General features: G+C 54.5%; 2 protein-coding genes across 4 annotated transcripts; one reads left to right on the forward strand and one right to left on the reverse strand.

The window, feature by feature from the left end:
• Positions 1-920: 920 nt before the first annotated feature.
• ABHD15 (abhydrolase domain containing 15) lies at positions 921-7,956 on the reverse strand. 2 transcript variants are annotated; one of them, XM_037808627.1, is made up of 3 exons: positions 6,923-7,956; positions 5,820-5,969; positions 921-4,932 (listed from the first exon to the last, which is right to left on the reverse strand). In XM_037808627.1, the coding sequence occupies exons 1-3, from the start codon at positions 7,801-7,803 to the stop codon at positions 4,407-4,409; spliced, it is 1,557 nt and encodes a 518-aa protein (XP_037664555.1). In that variant the 5' UTR covers positions 7,804-7,956; the 3' UTR covers positions 921-4,406. The 2 variants fall into 2 exon arrangements, with proteins under 2 accessions (XP_037664555.1, XP_037664556.1); XM_037808628.1 differs by lacking the exon at positions 5,820-5,969 and having other exon boundaries at positions 6,923-7,947.
• On the forward strand, positions 5,204-13,129 carry TP53I13 (tumor protein p53 inducible protein 13). Of its 2 annotated transcripts, none has more exons than XM_037808629.1 (7): positions 5,204-5,371; positions 9,794-9,859; positions 9,964-10,005; positions 11,651-11,779; positions 11,924-12,115; positions 12,208-12,748; positions 12,842-13,129. In XM_037808629.1, the coding sequence occupies exons 1-7, from the start codon at positions 5,219-5,221 to the stop codon at positions 12,952-12,954; spliced, it is 1,236 nt and encodes a 411-aa protein (XP_037664557.1). In that variant the 5' UTR covers positions 5,204-5,218; the 3' UTR covers positions 12,955-13,129. The 2 variants fall into 2 exon arrangements, with proteins under 2 accessions (XP_037664557.1, XP_037664558.1); XM_037808630.1 differs by lacking the exon at positions 5,204-5,371 and adding an exon at positions 9,428-9,606.
• Positions 13,130-13,324: the final 195 nt, after the last annotated feature.

Genomic DNA, 13,324 nt, shown 5'->3' on the forward strand with positions numbered 1-13,324 from the left:
TTGATGTTGTCACAAACATTGGGACTGGCGGTTTGATGTGCTGAGCCCTCGAGCATGGGACTTGCCCTTATGAAGCTCATTACCACAAAGGAGAGTCTAAAGTTGTATATAATGGTGCCTAAGAGTCTCCCCCTGAGTACCTCTTCGTTGCTCAGATGTGGCCCTCTCTCTCTCTAACTGAGCCATCTCGACAGGTGAACTCGCTGCCCTCCCCCCTATGTGGGACCCGACTCCCAGGGGTGTAAATCTCCCTGGCAACGCAGAGTATGACTCCCGGGGATGAATGTGGACCCGGCATTGTGGAACTGAAAGTATCTTGACCAAAAGGGGGATGCAAAATGAGACGAAATAGTTTCAGTGGCTGAGAGATTCCAAATGGAGTCGAGAGGTCACTCTGGTGGACATTCTTATGCACTATATAGATAACACCTCTTAGGCTTTAATGTATTGGAATAGCTAGAAGTAAATACCTGAAACTACCAACTCCAACCCAGCAGTCTAGACTCCTGAAGACAATTATATAATAATGTAGATTACAGGGGGTGACAGTGTGATTGTGAAGACCTTGTGGATCACACCCCCTTTATCTAGTGTATGGATGAGTGGAGGAATGGGGATAAAAACTAAAGGACAAATGGGGTGGGATGGGGGATGATTGGGCGTTCTTTTTTCACTTATATTTTTTATTCTTGTTCTGGTTCTTTCTGATGTAAGGAAAATGTTCAGAGATAGACTGTGGTGATGAACGCATAACTATGTTATGATACTGTGGACAGTGGATTGTATATCATGGATGATTGTACGGTGTGTGAATGTATTTCAATAAAACTGAATTTAATAAAAAAAAAAAAGCTGCAGAAGAACCTAGAAACTAAAAAAAAACAACAACAACATACTCTAGTCATTTTGGCAGGGTTATTTTCATTAAAATCTTTATATCTCCCAACTCCCAGAATCCTGGTCAAGTCTGTGGTCTTCTGATCAGCAAGCCCATAAACCAACCAGAAGTCTTTATAACCCACTGAGCTTATTAGCAGTATTTATTTCAATTCAGAGACTCTCAGGTGAAGTCACCCTCATTTCTCCATGCTAAGTGGCAGTAGAGCTTGAATCCCACCAATGATATGGGGCTTACTGCTTCCAACCTTGGATGCCTATCTATAATTTCTCAAACCTTCCTAAAAGCAATGTTACCTCTGCCAATTGTGATAACTAGCAGAAACAATTTCTGATGTGTTTGTGGCTTGGCCTTAAAGTCACAAATATTCCTTATTGGCATTGTCACTAAGTCCACCAAAGTGCCCAAGTGTATCTGCTTGCTTAAGCAGGGAGAGCTAAAATTCATCTCTAAAGGAAGATACGGTGGCATTACTGACTGACAGAGGATCTCGTGGTCCGGATGGAAGAGGAATACAGAGGAGCTTTTGACTCTTGGGTGGTTTTGAGGTTATATATAAAGCCAAGATGATACTTCCTGTGTCAAGACCTCTTTTCTAACAGTTTTTAAGTCTCAAGTCTTAGAAAGGATTTCTTCTCTCAAAAGAGATGATGTCTCCTCAAAGGGAAGATTTAGTGCTTTGTTTTTCATACTGTAATCTCTAGTCAGGCTACCCTGGAAACCTATGAATAAATACATAAAACACTAAATCTTTATGAGAATTAGCTTACTGCAAAGAACCTAACACAAAGAAACCTTCAGAGGCAGTTGTCTGCTTTCTACATTCTGATCCATCTGGTTGTGAATTTTCCAAGCCACTGGGTGGGGACAGAGGACTCAGTCTCTACTTCTGAGATGATGCCTCCTTTAAATCATTTTGTTTTCCCTTACCATCTGAAGGATTTTTTTTATCAATAATGAAGGGACCAAAAGGACGCAAGCAAGTGAGAGGATCACTGAAGAGCCACCACCTGGAAAACTCCAATTCTATGGTACTTCCTAGGTTCTATTGTTTTGTTGCTTCCTCAAACTCCTAACTTGTCATTTCCTTCAGGGGCCACACATCTGCTCAGAACAGACTGCCTGGAGCTGCTCCACTGCTTTCACATGATTATTTACAAAAGCAGAGCCATTCTGGGTGATTCTTCATCTTTGAACTGAAGGATAGGGTCACCAAACCTTACCTGCTTGAACAGGTACCACACTTTCTTAGCAAATAATGGGCTTTTCAGCCCTAGCTGTCTAGCAGTGATGGCAAGATAAGAGAGAAGCAGTTTCCTGAGATAAACTAAGAACATACCTGGCATGAGGGAATGATGTGAGGGACATGGAGAAGATCTTAGGATTTAGGTCAGTTCTTTGGGTTCATAGTCCCATGGAATTGATGGAGCCTGAACTAGAGCTATGCTACCTTAATGAGAGCTTTAAGACTGAGATTACAACAATATATATACTACACACACACACACACTCCCCTCCCTGGCTAGCTTTCTTTCCTATAAAAAGGGAAAGGAAAACCAATCACTATGTCTCCAAAAGAGACTATCTTAAAGAACCAATCTCTATCTGGCCTAGAGAAACAATCCACTTTAGCCCTTAGGGGCTCTTTAAACCCTGGGGGTTTTAAAAACCACTGAGCTGCTTCCCATTTTTCAACCAGTTCTGAGTGGTCCTAGAAATATGGGGGAACCCTAAATAATTGCAGTCCCCACTGTACCGGATTCTGTGTGGATGGCCAGAGGCCAGTAATTCTCTCACTAAGACATATACCAAGGATGTTGTTCACAGAACAGCTTCATTTAGATTTCATTCCTTTTTATTTCTCCTGGTCAGAAATGGCAAAAGGATGATGGATGAGGAATGTGGAAGAGGAGGAGCAAGAAGTGAGGAAGAAGGGAGATAATTTTTTCAAAACAGGATAATATGCCTTAAGCAACTGTGTATTGTCTGTATTTCATTTTAGTCTTGGAGTTAATTCAGTGTTTCTTCTTATTTGACCTACAAGAACAAGGTTGGGATATGACTGTCCAAACCTAAAATCGTAGCCCCAGGAATATCTCATCCCAAGTCTTGGCTTGTGGCTTTTGGTAAACATTTCTCCTTAAAATTGTTTTGCTACTGTTTGTGAAGCCAGGATGGAGAGTCCTGTCAAAACAGGTGCTCTCTTTCTCAATGTCAAATTAAAATAATACTTCAGGGCAAAGCTTCTGAATCTTAGCAACATGGTCACATGGATGTCCTATTGTATTAATGGCCTAATCCAAATAGGATGTGTGGCTTAATCTGTACACTATGCTTTATTTTATACCGGTCTTCAGCATTATTTCCCATAAAATCAAACACCCACTCAGATGCTGAGTGGCCAGATCCAGAAAAAGAGCTTGTCTGCATCTACATGGATGGCCTTTTGAATAATCGAGCAGAAAAAACATGGTAACTTGAAATATTCATAAATCACCGAGTTGGCTCTAGCCAACCTTTTGGTGCTTTTGTTTTCTCTGGTCCCAGATGTCCCTTCTGACTCTGGAAAGGGAGAGGCTAGTAGTATTGTCAGAAAAGACAGTAACTAACCAGAAAACACCCAAGTTATGAGGTTTGTATTTTTCACCGACTTAGAGAAGGCCCATACCCCAGCAGAAAAACAGTTCTGGCCAGGCTCTCCAGAGTAATCCCCTGAAACAGTACTGGAAGGAACATCTACAGTGCCTGGGAGTCAGTCTGGTTTGTTGAGCCACAGTATAGCAGGGCCCTGCGTAAGAGGACTTCCTATGCCTAAAATCACCCTGGGATCTCTCCAGGGAGGCCTGAGGTCCTTGGCCCAAGGCTGGATCAGCCCCCTTCCCAACTGAGCTTGCAGAGCTTCTCTGAAGGAACCAGATTGTGATATTCCAGAGATTCACGCTCCCTCGTCAGCCGTCTCCACCCAGGCTCAGTACTGCATGTCCTGCCGCCTTTCTCACACTCGCACAAGACTGAAACAGCCAGGCAACTCTGTGAGCTGCGTCCCTGCTGCTGATGCATGCAAGTCAGAGCAGGGCGCCACGACCACAGAGCGAAACGAGGGAAGTGGGACCGAGACACAAACATCCTGTCCTTACTACATCAAGTGGCTCCAGCTTGAGAATCAGGGTCACAGAGCTGCCTAGTGATGCATACACTCATCTTCCCTGGTAGTGAGTCCATGGACTTCAACAGTACTATTCTCTGGCTTATGAGATTGGTGACAGCAGACAGTGACCGGGCTGCCAGTCACTGCTGAGCAGACTGAGCAAGGATGTGGTGGGCAGGAGCTCTGCTCTGAATAAATCCGCCTTGGCTGGCTGGAAGTTCCATCACTTTCCACAGACCGGTTTAGGATAGAGGGGGCTGAATCAGGAACAAAGAAATGGAGCCGTCTTCTCCATCTTTTTGGGACTCACTGCTGCCCAGCTCTGTTCTTCTTTACGGGATTGGGTGCTCAGGCCAACTCTCACCTTGTATATGATCGCTTCCAGTTAAAGATCCCCTCCAGATTGGAAGAGGGAGAAACCTCCCGTTTCTGCAGGGGTCCCCACCGACGTCGGCCCCCCAAGAATGAAGCTCGGCGCCTGCTCAGCCCTTTCATCCTCTCTTCTGTCCGGAAGAACTCAGCCAAGGCCCGGAAGTTCTCCAAGATGACCTCGTGGCTCCAGGCAGGCAAGGGCTGGTGGCGCAGGAAGCCGCAGTGGCCTCCGTGGCGACTGAGCAGGAGGAAGAAGTAGGGGTTGCTGTGGAAGAGTTCCGTGGGCAGAGTGTGGTCTGGGGGCCCACACACAGGGTCGTCGGCACTGCAGATACACAGCACGGGCACGGCCACCTCGTCCACGTCCCGGAGCGGGTCGTTGCGGTCCCAGTAGGTGTCCCAGCTAAGGGGGAAGCTCTTGGTGTGGCAGAAGAGGGTCTCCTCAAACTCTCGTAGGGAGTGGCTCCTGAACAGTTTGTCCGTGTCCACGGTCTCCTCTAGGGCCGTGGCATACCTGACAGCAAGAAGTTGAATGGGGAAGGTGGGAAAAGGAGGGAAGAATCAGAAAACAAATTGACAGCGGAAGTTACAGAGTGGCAGCCCTCAGGCCAGATTCTGGCCACATGTGCTTGCTCTGACTGGATATTATTTGAAAAAACTTCTGTTTTGTTGTCATCATTTCAAATCCGGAGAGTTCACAGAAAATGCAGTTGTCTGGCTTCTCTAGGAAATGGAAAGATCTGGCAACAATCAGAATGCTCCTTCCCTCCAGGTCACAGTCCCTACAGGGCCTGTCATGCATGGATGGCACGGCCTGCCCAGCCTCAGGGGCAGCATCTAACTTTACAGCCACTGAGCTACAGGACAGCTCTCCCTGTAACCCCCACGTCTGGCCCTCTGTCAGGAACTTGCCTCCTAGAAGAATTCATGGTTCAGATTGTCCAAACCAGCAGGTAACACCCCTTCCTTCTCTTCCACCCCCACCAATCACTCACATCTGACTTCGGGTTGCATTAGTGATTTTTGTTGTTTTTTTAAAGCTAACGTGTCCCAGTGGTGACAAATGAGTGTGACCTTGATCAGTGGGGCAGATACTCCTGGAGAGTGCTGGGTGGCACAAGCAGGCTGGGGGCATAATTAAATGACAAGGGTGAGTTTGCAATTGGCGACCCAAGAGCAACCGCTTTAGGGAAAACAGACCTCATTGCTGATTGCAGCTCCCTGGAGCTGGCCTGGCACCCTAATGGGCAGCTTGGTCCTTTGGGTGGATCAGTCCAGGCTCAGTCTGTGGAATTTGGATATGTATCTCTTGCAAACATAGGCTAACCCTGGGTTTTCAATCCCAAACTTTCCTGGGCGGAGCAGTTCCTAAAGGCCCAGTTTCCTCTCCACTTGCCTCACCTTAACCTCCAGCTGGTGCCCAGGTCAGCGTTGGTAGTGGCCATTTTGGGATGGAAACTATGGCAATTAAGCCAGATGACAGCATGTTGCCCCTGCACTGAGTGGGCTCTGGGTTGCCATGGCAGCGTTTCCTCTGTTGTAGGGTTTGCCCTTCTCAGAACAGGAGGCAAAGTGGGGGAAAGGAAAGGAAAAAAAAAAATCAAAACCACCATCATTTATTGAGCACCTACCTGGTGCTGGGCCCTTCACTTTTGTTATCTGATTTAAAGCACATCATCACCCCAGAAGATGGTGGTTATCAACTCCATTTAACCAAAGAGGGAAGTGGGGTTCAAAGGAGTTAGCTAATTTGCTAAAAATTCAGGACTTAAATCCAAGCAAGTCTGACCCATATCCCGGATCCTTCTGCTACACCCACAGTTGTCACAATGTCGTCAACCTCATTCTGCCATCTCCTAGGCAAGCAATAGTGCAAATGTGCAGGCCAAGGCCACGTGAGCTGCCCTGAGAACGAGGCCCAGGCCTTCTCGGTGGGAAATCTCACTTGTCACTCTGGTGGTAGATCGTCTCTTTTTGGTACCATATTTTTTTAAAAATTACTTTTGAATTCAATGTAAGTTCAGACCTAGGAATATGTAAAACATTTATCAGAACTAAAGAATTACAATAAACCAAATACCACCATATTTCTGATCCCTGTTACCTCCAAACTCGGAGGCTATAAGAAAACATCCTGGACAGATAATCAGTTGCCAATTACTTCCCTCTCTGCTGATTTGTCAAGCTGTGGACTAAGTGGTAAATGTCAGGTGCCTCTGCTGCTGGCGGGCAGGTGCTCAGGTTGCTAGGACACGCAGGGCTGAGGTGAGGGGCCCCAGGACAGGAGTTCCTGGTTTTGCACAAAGCTGCTGAGTCCATCTATGGCTTTTAAACCTGCTTTCCGGGCACCGTCTAGACTAAGGGGTTTGGCCGGCTCTAAAAAGTGTGTGAGAACTTTGCCCAAATTGGCCTAAACATGTTTGATTCCATACCAGGCAGAGCTATTTCTCGGTCAGCTCAAGCCCTCTATTCCCTCCTCGCCATGTGCGCGGCCTGCGACCCACCTGCCGAGGGCGATCTTCTGCTGGAGCAGAAAGCCTCGCTCGTAGGGCCAGGGCAGGCCGGCCTCGAACCACTCGCGGCAGCGTAGTACCGGCGAGACGCAGGCGGCGCCCGTCACGTAGCTGGAGGAGCCGCACTCGCCCAGGTAGGAGAGCAGCAGTGCCGAGCCCGAGCCCTCGCTCACCGCGAACAGAGGGGCCGCCGGGTGTCGGAAGCGAATATAAGTGACCGCCTCCTTGAGGTCGGACGGGTCTCCAAAAGACTGCAGTCGGGGGCTGACCAGCGGGCAGCCGTAGTGGCCGCGGCGGTGAAAGATGACCGGGTAGTAGCCGCGCTCCAGGGCGAGCATGCAGAGACCCAGCACGTTGCGGGTCAGGCGCCCCCACGCATTGGGGATTACCAGCAGCACCGCCGGAAGGCCCCCGGCGTTGGTGACCCGACGGCCCCGGGTGCAAGGTCCCACCACCCAGTCCAGCGCCACCAGCCCGTCGTCCGCCAACTGCAGGTACTCCCGGGCCAGCTCAGGTCCCGGCCCCACGGGCAGAATGAAGTGGCAAAGGGTCTGCAGGTGGGGTCCGGAGAGCCAGGAGCGCGGGCCTGGCTTCAGGGCCGCCGAGCGCCGCAGGGCGCGCAGCAGACACTGGGCCAGCGCCGACGGCTTGCAGATGAGACAGCATCCACCGGGCAGCGGCTCCCGCCCGTCGCTGAACTGGTCCGTGGGGCCTCCACCGTCCACCTCCTCGTCGTCGTCCTGGCCCCGTGCCCCCGGCAGGGTCTTTACTCCGACGGCGCGCCTGCCGGAGCGTCGCAGACGCGGGGCCAGCAGGCCAAGCAGGGCGAGCGCGGCCAAGAGCAGGGCGAGGGCGGCGCCCCACGGTGGCATGGCGAGGCAGGAGAGCCCCCGGCGGGCGGCGGGCAGCGGGCGGCAGGCGGCGGGACCGTCCCTTCGGAGAGCTCTGAGTTCTGCCCCCGGCTCCGCCCGGTCGTCGGCGGCCGCCCAGGGCCCTCCCGCGCTGAGGGGCGAGCTCCGGATTGGCCGCGGCCCCGCAGAGGCAGCCAGTTCGGGCCCAGCTCCCCTCGTCCGCCCCCCACTCCCGCCCCCGGCCCTTTGTACAGGATTGCGACAAGCGGGAGCAGAAGGTGAAAGGAGCGGGGGGTAACAGCCCGGGAGCGAGGGCTCGCCCGCCAGCAGGCGGTTAGTGGGGAGGGCAGCGAGCCGAGGAGAGGGGTGTCGGAGGCAGAGAAGTGAGAACACCCGAAGACAGAGGCTCGGGAGCCGGGATGAGCATCAGAGTTCCCCCACTCCCGCCCCTTCCCCCGCGCGGTCCTGGAGGAGGGACCATGCGGGCGGCGAGAGTCAGTAGCTGCCGCGGGAGATCCTGGGCGGCGGCGCCCTAAGGGGCAGCTACTGAGAAGTGGCAAAGGGGAAAGGGATAAACCGCAGCCCCGGGTGCGGGCCCCCGGGCTCTCGCCGGGAGACTGCAACGACAGCCCGGGCCAGCCGCTGGGCCTCCCTCCCCCGCCTCGGCCGCGCTCTCTGACCTCGGTGTTTGTCTCCGCCTCGCGGGCACCCGCAACTGCGCCATAACCCGGCCAGGCGGGGGCAGGCACCCCGCTCCGACAGCGGGTTTGCGCGGGAGGGGAAAGCTCAGTGCTTTTTCCCCCTGACACCCCAGGAAGAGCGGGGCTCCCCTAGGAGCCTGGCTTCCAAAAAAGGAAACCCTCAACGCCGCTCCGGTGGAAGGACTTCCCCAGAAGAAACCGCCCCAAGCCTCCGAGAAAAGCAGGGGAATAGGGTGCGCTCTGGTGTCCCGCGAGGGAGGAAGCCCGCCACTGCGCGACGGGGCTGAGGCGGGAGGGGTTGCCCCAGCTCCCACATCAGCCCAACAACTGGCGTTTATTGGGGGGTGGGGGTCAAGGAACTCCTTGTAAGCTGAGGCTCTGTGGCAGACGTCTGGTATATTTCGAAGTTTTGAGCTGGGCATCTCCCTCCACCCACGTTCCTGTCTTTCCTCAAAATTATGAGCCAGGCAAAGAAAGGGGGTCGCCCGGGGAGAGGTTAGAAGGGCCGGCGCCCCGCTGCAGGGGTGGTCCCGCCAGCCTGCCACTCTTCTAGTGGCAGGTCACTCGGACGCGGATGACGCGGGTTTGCCGAGCGAGCGTATCCGTCTCCCCCGCCTGGGCCACAGGGATCCGATTTCCCGCCTTTCGCCGCACTCCGTGAGCCCACCGAGGCTCCGTAGCCGCGCTCTGCGGGCCGCGGGGATGCGCTGGGACGACTCCCGGGAGCAGGCAGGCGGGCCTGCCTGTCCTGCTGCGCGGTGCGCGGGGGCAGAGCTCTCGCATAAAACTTTTCCGACTTCGGGTTTAGAGCGCCGGCGCTGAGTGCGCGCTGCTGTGGGCCGGGGGCGGGGCGGGGCGGGGCGAGCGGGGCGCGGAGCTGCGTGACCGGGAAGCGGGCTGGCCGCGCGGGCTGGGAGGCGGGGCGGCGCGCGCGAGCCTGGGGTCTACGTAGGCGCGCGGGCGGCGCGGAGGCGCGAGGTTGCTGGGCCCGGGCAGGGCGACGCGCGCTCCCTCGCTGGCCGGGCGGTGGGCCCGCCCGGGGCGGGCTGGGATGGTGCCACCTCCGCCTTCCGCCCGGCTACTTGTCCTGGCCGCCCTGGTGGGGCTCGTGGGTGCTAGCGAGGTAATGCGACCCGCTCCCGAGAGGGCTTCGGCCCGGGATCTCAAAGCGCGCCTTGCCCGAAGTTACTCTTGAACAGAGCGGCGTGCGGAGAGATGTGGAGTTCCGCCCCGGCAGGCTGAGCCCTAGGGAGGGAGCGGGCAGGGGCCTCTCCGAGCCAGCGCCCCAGCTCTGCGCCTTGAACCCACAGGTGGTGACTGGGCCGGCGGAGGTGGGAGCCCGTTGTCCTGAGGGCCCGTGGCCTCTGCCCCCACAGGTAGGAGCTCTGGAGGGCCTTGGGGAAGGGGGCGTTTGGGGCTTTCCTCCCTACCCCACACACGGAGTACAGCAGCTGCCTGAAACTGCTTTTCCCATGTACAGGTGTCACCAAGAGTGACCTACACACGGAGGAGCCCGGGTCAGGTAAGTCCAAGCAGGGACCCACCCTTGGTATCTGCACCCGGAGAAAGCAAGCTCCTTGCAGACCTCCTTCCTCCTTTTCTGGCCACCAGCCCCATTCCTTATCTCTCCCCTTCCTGCCCTCCCCGCCCTGCACAAGACAGATGTGGGTGAACCATGGTCTCTGTCCTCAGTATTGGTGTGTTTAATGTTGTTGTGCTGGCTGCACAAGCGGCTGCAAGTGGAACCATGAGGGTAGTGGAAAAAAGCAGTTCATGCCCCAGCTCCCCTCTGTGACTGTGGGAAAGTCTGATGTCTCAGAGCCTCGGTTTTCTGTGCGAGAATGTGAGTACTGTCCCCACTTGTGAGGATTAAAGGAATAGTGTGACAGCATTTTGGAAAGTACAAAGCTGTATCATGCAAGGAGCGTGCCTCAGGTTCACAGGATCCAAACTGGATTCAACTGGGATAGCTGCTTTCCTGCCTTCACTGCCGATGGTCTGAGAGCTTCCTTGCCCCTTTCTTTTTTCTTTGAAATATCTTTTTTGATCCTCTGTAATAGCTCCAGGCCAAGAGATGTTGCCTCATGCCACCTACCTAATTCCATTCCTCAAACAGCCCTTTCATCATGTCCTTCCACTGTTCAGAACCCTTCCACAGTTCCTTATTTCCCACCTTATCATGGTCATATGCCCCTGCCTGGCTTTTCAGGCTCCAGTTGAATAAGCCTTGGCTGACCTCTCCAAATCTTTCAGTTCCTCTCCAGTTATGCTGGTCTGTTGAACAGGCATGGTGATGCCAGGCTCATTTTCACCATTGTTTCTTTGCTCCTGTTTATTCTTCTCCACACCTGGCCTATCCTGCTCTGAAGCATGCAGCATTCTCCCCTCCTGCCACCCATCCCCATCCATCTGCAAAGTCCAGTTCTGGAACCAGCGCCCCCTGAAATCTCTGATCACTTCAGCTGCTATTCGTCACCACCTTCCCTGAATTCCAATCATGTTTATAGCCTGTCGCTCATAATTTAGCAACAGATCACTTTGAGTTTTATTAGTTTGCTCTTTTATTTACATTAGTTTTGTTCCCTTGGATTTCTTATACATTCCCTGTATCCCTGCAAGCAGAGTCCAGGAGTTCTCTTTTGGCATCTCCTATAGCATCTAGCACAGCACTGAGCACCAAGCCAACTTAATCAAAGAATAATTAATGACTGATGAAGTGAGTATCCATCCTGGGATTGTGCACTTGCTGCCTCTGTGCCCTCTATTTGGATGCTCTTGGGAGACTGAATGTATAGATCGGATCAATAAATAGAAGACCTGGTTTCCATTTGGAGGACACTTGAAGTCTAGAGTGGGCACCTGCAGAGCCATCATTGCAGAGAAATACGGCCAAGAGCATGCTCTGAGTCTGACATGGTTAGCCAGGTGTTCTGTCTTGGGAATTGTGAGCTTTGAGGAGTTGCCACTTGGAGAGGGGTGGAAGGAATGCTCAGAGGCAAGGAGGGCATGCCAGCACCCAGGGCCCTTTGTCCTTTCCCTGGCCCTTGAAGGTGGAAGGGCCATCTGGCCATCTTGGGAGTCCCTTTAAACTGGTCACAGATGGGAGAACTTAAGATTCTCAGGGAGGGACTTGGGCCTGGCTCTATACCTCTGTGCCTTTCCTCCAGACTGAGGATGTCAGCTTCCTCTACCACCCCTGTGTCCACCCTTGGCTGAAACTCCAGCTTGCTCTCCTGGCCCACGTTTGTGTTGCCCGGCCCTCACTGGCCCCTGACTCCCGCCTCACCCAGGATCGGGTAAGTGGGTGGTGGAAGGCAGTTGTCTGGTATTGGCAGAAGGCACCACCCATGTCCATGACTTGGCAGTGAAAGGAAAATTCAGGGGCTTCCTCTTGCTTGCTTCCCATTTTCGTCTCAGCTGACAGTTACCTCCTTTCATAGCCCCTGGTACTGATGGCCTGGGGGGTAGTGCTGGAGATGGCCTGGGTAGAGCCAGCCTGGGCTGTCTGCTGGCTAAAGAGGCAGCTGCGGAGGAAGAAGAAAGCCTGGCTCCGTTCTGACAACCTTTCTGGGCCTTCTCCCTTGGTGCCACTGCTAGGCACAAGGAGGCTGTGCCAAAGAGGGTGTGTGCAGGTGAGGGGTGCTGGGCCCAGGCCGAGTGGGGGGACCATTGGGTCACCCCTCCCAGGCTAGGGAGGGGTGACCGCTGCCTCTTTTCCCTTCAGGCCCCAGCTTTGGCCTTTGCTCTGTGGAGCTGGTGGAGGCTAGGTGCAGAGGTTGCATCTAGAAGGTCAAAGCAGCCCTCTCCAGGTGGTGCCAAGAGGCGGGGCCTGCGGGCTGCCCTTGGTCTCCAGCCCACCCCCGCAGCCCTGAGGCTTCCTTCTGCTTCCCCAAGGAGTGTGGAGGCCAGTTTCCCGGGTGAGGGGGGGAATGTCCTGTCAGTGCCCACTGCTCCCCTGCTACCTGGGGAGCTTGGAGGTAGTGCCAGCGCCAAGACAGAGGCTCAAGCAACCCGCCAGCAGGGCAGCCCCGGGGGCTGTACCTGTCCAAGCAAGGCTCCTTCGGCCCCTCGGGCCGCAACGCCGCCGCGGGCAGCCCGGGGCCCCACCCCGCGCACAGAAGAGGCAGCCTGGGCCGCCATGGCTCTGACCTTCCTGTTGGTGCTGCTCACCCTGGCCACGCTCTGCACGCGCCTGCATCGGAACTTCCGACGCGGAGAGAGCATCTACTGGGGGCTCCCGGCGGAGAGCCAGGACACGGTGGCTGGTGAGCAGTTCCATCCCTCCCCCCCGCACAGCCCCCACAACCCTCGCAGCATCCCTTCCCTCCCCGACCTTGACTGTCCCCCACTGCCCATAGCTGTGCTCAAGCGGAGGCTGCTGATGCCCCCGCGCCGGGTTAAACGCTCGCGGCGGAGACCCCTCCTCCCGCCCACGCCTGACAGCGGCGCGGAGAGAGACAGCTCGGACTGACCTCACCCGGCCCCGCCCCCACTGGGAGGGCCCGACCTCTGCCACGTGGGCCGCGCGCAGGCGCGCCCCCTGGTGGCCGGATGCAGCCGCCTTGCCTAAGGATCGCAAAGGCTTTGTTCCTTGTTGGCGGGAGGGGGCCGTTTCCCTCTATTTCTAATTAAATTATTTTAGTAGAGTTTGGGGTTGAGCTTGTGCATCTGTCACAGACTCACTCATCCCCCCACCCAGGGCACCAGTCCTCGGTCATTTATGTTGGGGTTAGGAAACCAGGGTGGGCACTGGGCAGCCTGGCCTTCGTCAGAATCGGGAGTTTGGGAGTGTGACGGAACCCCTGTCCACCAGGCAGCAGGGCGGGGGTTAGCTACCAAAA

Source organism: Choloepus didactylus, chromosome 18 (genome assembly GCF_015220235.1).
Source record: "Choloepus didactylus isolate mChoDid1 chromosome 18, mChoDid1.pri, whole genome shotgun sequence".
NCBI lineage: Eukaryota > Metazoa > Chordata > Mammalia > Pilosa > Megalonychidae > Choloepus > Choloepus didactylus.

Bases quoted from the DNA above. Each gene is read 5' to 3' on its own strand.
- ABHD15 (XM_037808627.1), bottom strand. From the start codon at position 7,803: ATGCCACCGTGGGGCGCCGCCCTCGCCCTGCTCTTGGCCGCGCTCGCC. The intron at 5,970-6,922 runs GTGGGTCGCAGG...TGTTCTGAGAAG, and splicing joins CAGAAGATCGCCCTCGGCAG to GGCAAACCCTACAACAGAGG. The intron at 4,933-5,819 runs GTGAGGCAAGTG...TCTTGCTGTCAG, and splicing joins GGCACCAGCTGGAGGTTAAG to GTATGCCACGGCCCTAGAGG.
- TP53I13 (XM_037808629.1), top strand. From the start codon at position 5,219: ATGGATGGCACGGCCTGCCCAGCCTCAGGGGCAGCATCTAACTTTACA. The intron at 5,372-9,793 runs GTAACACCCCTT...TTGAACCCACAG, and splicing joins CAGATTGTCCAAACCAGCAG to GTGGTGACTGGGCCGGCGGA. The intron at 10,006-11,650 runs GTAAGTCCAAGC...CCTTTCCTCCAG, and splicing joins CACGGAGGAGCCCGGGTCAG to ACTGAGGATGTCAGCTTCCT.